This window comes from Echinococcus granulosus (assembly GCF_000524195.1).
Source record: "Echinococcus granulosus chromosome Unknown EG_S00174, whole genome shotgun sequence".
NCBI classification, from domain to species: Eukaryota; Metazoa; Platyhelminthes; class Cestoda; order Cyclophyllidea; family Taeniidae; genus Echinococcus; species Echinococcus granulosus.
In genome coordinates this window covers 92714-98150 of record NW_020170554.1, presented here as the reverse complement: position 1 = coordinate 98150, position 5437 = coordinate 92714, and the positions used below count along the sequence as shown (strand labels likewise).

The following is a 5437-nucleotide window of genomic DNA, read 5'->3' as shown; positions in this document are numbered from 1 at the left end:
TCACGAGGTAGGGGCAACTGGCCATTCGCAGCAGCGGCCCATCTTCTACAGCGTTAAGCTTTGGTATTCAGCCACAGGAGGCAAGACAGTTGTCCTTTCGGATAAGGTTTGCTTGCTGGTGCCACCAATGCAGCACGTGCTCGCATCTACACTTCCATCTAAAGTTAGTGGAGCACACATAATGAACCCGAGATGTTTCTTGATAAATGTACCCATGTTTAAGTGGAACTAAGTTATTCGTCACCGCCTAGAACTGCACTACCTATTTGGCAGTATCCACATCAGTTGTCCAATTTTGATGATATAAGTGAAATCAGTACCTACGATTTCGTCTACCAAGTGACTCACTTGAATTGGGAAAAGCATCATGAAAAGAAAGTATGAGATAGTGTAGGGGAAAAGGGCACCTCGAAACCCCTACTCAAATATCCTGTACCATAGGCTGTGAGACTATCCTAAGTGCTGCATAAAGTAGGATTACAGGCTTGCATCCATGGCAACGAAAGTGTTTCTAAGGTTGACCAACAGTTTGCCCAAGATGGTAGAGATTAATTGTGTTAGAATAATGCAGCTTCTATTGTCGTGCACACAGTACACGACCAAGTAACTGGTCTTCGAGATAGTCAAATGGAAGGAGTGTATTGCGTTCTCTCAGTGCTATGGTGGACGGATTTCCCAAACCTGCAATTAATCATACGTCGAGAATTTGGCAACTTAAATGTATGCTTACCCGAAATTTGTCAAACCATAGTCATCACAACAAGTAATTGAACCTGTGGAACTTCACTATGGAAGGATCATTCAAGTCACCTTCACATCTCGTGCTCTGCAGAAGGCACTAGAGGTGGACCAGTGTAAATCGTCCATTATACCGCTGTCCATGACACCTGCAGGTACCATAAACAAGTCCCTGGGGAGGCTCGAAATGATAGAAAGCAACTTTATGTTGTTCTCACTCGACAGATGCCTTCCCGTAAAAAGCCATTAACCACTGAATTGTCTTTATTATGGAGCATTAATAAGTCTTGAGCGATTTGGAAATCTAGCTATACATTTCGTAAGCTCATACGTCTACGTAGCACTCCCTTAGCCTCACACCGTCAGCCCTATCTCATTACTCATTTAGTTAACATCTCATTAGCGTCCGTTGTCAAACAAGTAGGCACCAATTCAAGACAGGTCTGGAATGATGCTGCCACAGGAAAAGGCTTGGAGCTTAACGCTGTGCAGTTCCAGCCACTTTAGCCTGGAACATTCCGCCTTGACAGGTAGTCCAAAGACATGCGCCAGCACAAACGCTTTTCAAAAATTGTGCTTACAAGTGGTGGCAGTAACCGCACTTTCGGTGCATGGATGCTTTCTTCTACTGATCAAATTGTTTCAGCAAAGAAATTTATTGAATGCTAGGCATACAATCCATAAGTAAATTTTTGCACTTCACGATGCTGTACTTCATGTTTCGCTCTCGTATATTTCCACTTGCTGGGCACCGAGATGCCAACGCAGCAACATATGTTGGCTGATAGATCTGGATGCACATTGACCGAGTGTGTCTGATATAAAAACCAAGATTACTAACCCATTACCACTGTTATGGATGCCGCAGCTTCACCCACAACTTTTCCATTGGTATCCGAAATGGTGTGGTACTAGAGCCACTTCACAGAACAGCGACTCCTTCAGAAACAGTTTCCATTAAACCCTTTCAATCTGCAGATAAACTCACTTTCACATGGTTTCACACTCGTGCTCGTGGAGGCTTCCATGACAATCATGTGTGACTGGCCTGCGAAGAGTGTGTGATAGCAGATTGTGGTGGCGGCTGAACAAACAGTCGCCATCGAGTGATGTGATCAAACATATCGAATTAAGAGTTAGATGTTAAGCCACAAGTAGATGCACCACGTGATGGGAGGAAGGCTCTCTACTTATCATCTGTCATTTGAATACCAAAGTACCTGTCACTTAGCACCGAAAAATGAAGGTTGGAATGTGTAAACAAATTAACAGGAGGAATGAACGAACTGCGTCATTTCAGGGTGCTTGAAAGTGTGAGATTGGATCCTGTCGAGTACACAACAAATGTAAAATTGAGCAAGTCACAAGAGCGAGGGCTTTATTACATGCGTCTTTGTATGCAGACACATGAGTGGACAGGGTGGATATGGCTGGCTGGCTGGCTGAATGGCTAACCGGATGACTGAATGACTAAATGCATGACTGACTGTATAATAGAGGCTGACAGATTGTCAAGATGGTTCTGCTTTCAAATAATCATGGGAATGCAATCACCTTGTAAACCGCAGTGGCAACATCTACTGTAAGTGCAGCCATTTCCACCAAATTACTTACTGTCCTCACTAGCTGAGAGGGAAAATGCATTACAAGGGAAGCTGCCAAATGAGTTGGAATGTTCAAGTCATCCATCTAAGCATTCAATTCACCTGACGCACTCGTTATCCACTCCACATTTCTGGGGCAGGCATTACTTCGTCTCAACAGCCCTAGGCTTGCTTTGTGTCAATGTTCAAGAGTGTGGAAGCCTGTGGTGGACGAAACTGCTCGATGCAAATTATTTACCTGGCGAAAACCAAACCCCAACTGCCTAACCTCCTGTAAGGGTGCAAATACATTAGACGAAAGCATGCAGATTAGAAACAAATGTGCGGTCTCCATCAGACTTGTATCTTCGTGGTAAAGAATGACAAACTGTAGAGGTGATGGCCTTCCATGCTATATTTCAAGACGCTTTTGTTGGTTATCTCATTTCCATTGTGCATTCTGTCCAAACTCACTTAGGCAACCTGTAAAATGCATCTGACCTTGGTGTTATTAAGAGGTCCCTTGTAGTTAGATGTAACTTCTAAGCTTGTTAAATTATTTGTTCGAATACCCCATTTGGAGGAACACTGGAAGACTGCACAAACAGTGCTAATTGAAATGGCATGGATCGCCTAGGAGGTGCAGGAAGAGGACAAAATCTGGTTTCTCTATTCAACTTTAAGCATTTGTGGAGTCCAACAACCCCACCGTCCTTGATGTTTCTTCTCCAACCACACTTCTAAAACGAAGGGTCTATACTTTTTTGAAGAACGACTACTTTCATTGATGGCTTCTGAATTTGAGGAATAAATTTCCTAGAGCGCAGACTGGTTGACTGCAACTTGACGAGGCTAATGGGAAGCCCCTATTGTAGAACAATGCGCGATTGTCCTCCTTGTCACTTAGGTGGTTCTAAAACACCTGAAGAGCAAGCGTGATCACAAGAAGTGTTACAAATGATGCTCGAGTGTGAAGGCAAGCTAAACAATAGAACCCTAGTTGATTTATTCGTAGCCTAGTTGAGTTAGCTGTCCACCATCTGTCCAGTATTTGCACACCAGAACCGGAGTGTCGACAAGATATTTTGTGCAGTGCTCGCTAAAATTCCTCTATTGTCCAACTTCCGTCAAACAAGCACTCCAAAAAATAATAGTCTTATATGTATTATTTAGAATCAGCAAAGGTGCTTTCCGAGTTTTAAAAAGATTTGCATGATTCGTTATGCGAGAGAAATAAACTAAACGTAGCAGATGAGCTAAAGCAGGCACTGGAATAGTCTGCTTCATTGTTAAAACTTGATGCGCATTTGGCAATCAAACCAAAGCCTTGTCACATCCGTTTCTGCCTCCCTTTTATTTTCTAGCTGTTTACCCTATACTTAACTTCCAATAACCATATTCGGCAAACAGTCTCACGTCACGTTGGTCCTTAGAAATCAGGGCGATGGGCTAAAATGCCAGTAGGAAGAAGTGCTTCTTCCACACATTCTAGTGTAACGGAGATGTATGAAAGAACTGGATGATAAAAGCAAACGCGGTTTGGTCTTCGGCAAGTGAACAATTCACGACGAGCAGTTTCGTTCACCACAGGCCACCTCACTCACGAACGCAGACACGAAGCAGGCACAGGTCTCTTGAAATGAAGTACTGCATGCCGCAGAAGTGTGGAGTGGCCAGTGGATGGATCAGGTGAATAGAATGTCTGGGTGGATGACTTGGACATTCCATCAGACCAGATCAACTAAGCACTCATTCACATGATGCCCGATTGAATGCAATAGTCATTTCCCATTGCATGCAAGGGCGTCAGTTCGACTGTAACTCTGTTTGTGGGTGCATCGGCTAGCTGTCACTCCCATTGGAGTAGTGCTTCTGCTTGTAGATTTTGTGGGTGAATGAAGGGCCAGTAAACTGAGAGGATGGTTGGCATGTGTTCCTGTATGACATGCAGTTGGAACTCGTTTAACAGCTTCCCTTGTACCACATTTCCCCTCACAGTTGATAAGGTGGGTAAGTAATGTGGTGGAAGTAACTGCAGTCACAGTAGATGATGGCACTGCAGTTTACAAAGTGGTTGGGTTCACGTGATTGATATCTGAACACTGTAGCACATGAGAGTTTCGCGAATCCCCACTGATATGCCAAATGTATCAACGAGATGCTGTCAGTCATCCTGTCAGCCATTCAGCCAGCCAGTCAGTCGTATCGCCCTGTTTCCTCATGTGTGTCAGCAAACAAATGCGCAGTTGTCGAAGCTCTTGCTCTTGTCACCACTTCTTAATTTTACATTTGTTGGGAACTCGGCAGGATACGATCTCACTCTTATAAATACCGAGACATTAAACAGTTATACTGGTTGCACATCACCAAGGTCAGTTGATTTTCACCTGTGAATCTGAACTCACTTTACTCAGTAGTAGGCAACGCGTGCTTCCTTTTTCCAATGGCAAGTGCCAGGTAGAGAGCCCTCCTTACCTCACCTGATGCACCTACTTGCAAAGTAACCAGCATGCACCACCAAATGCGAGATGTTTGATCACATCACTTGGTGGTGACTCTTTGTTTAGCCACCATCACAATCCACTGTCACACTCTCTCCGCATGCCGTGCCACACTTGATTGTCATGGAAGCCTCTACGATCACATGTTTGGAAGCATAGTAAGCGAGAATAACCCCAAAATCAAGGATTTTTGTAGTAAGTGCTTCTGGATAAGACATTACTTTGCGATCAGGCTCTACCACTTAGCCTTTTCCAGGCATCAGAGCAGAAGTTGTGAGTGGAGCGGCGGCATCCATAACAATGGCTGTGAGTTGGTAACCTCAGTTTGTAAAGCAGACGCATTCGGTCAACCTGCATTCAGTTCAGTCAATTGATACATATTAGTATGCTGGGGTCAAACAAGAAGGGAAAATATTAGGGAGAGTAATGGAAAAAACCGAGAAAAAAGCTGATCCCTATTTATATATGCTTTCAGTTCCTGCGTACAAATTATTGCCTGCCTCTCCCACTATCTTACCAGTAAAACTATGTTACTGGAACGTGACGAATTTGAGTATTGCAAGCCTGTGTGTGAATGCAACGCCACAGATCCCCATTGATGCTTCCACTGGATCT

General features: G+C 44.0%; 1 protein-coding gene across 1 annotated transcript in view; it reads left to right on the top strand. All coding sequences in view use genetic code 11, as the record gives it.

Moving 5' to 3' along the window:
* The window catches only part of EGR_09904 (hypothetical protein), a gene marked incomplete at both ends in the record, with an annotated part of 4589 nt that extends 3560 nt beyond the window's left edge, over window positions 1-1029 (top strand). Inside the window, 2 exons of the mRNA XM_024499153.1 lie at window positions 224-378; window positions 964-1029. Coding sequence (XP_024346437.1) covers window positions 224-378; window positions 964-1029 — 221 coding nt within the window. The remainder of the gene's footprint in view (window positions 1-223; window positions 379-963) is intronic.
* Window positions 1030-5437: the final 4408 nt, after the last annotated feature.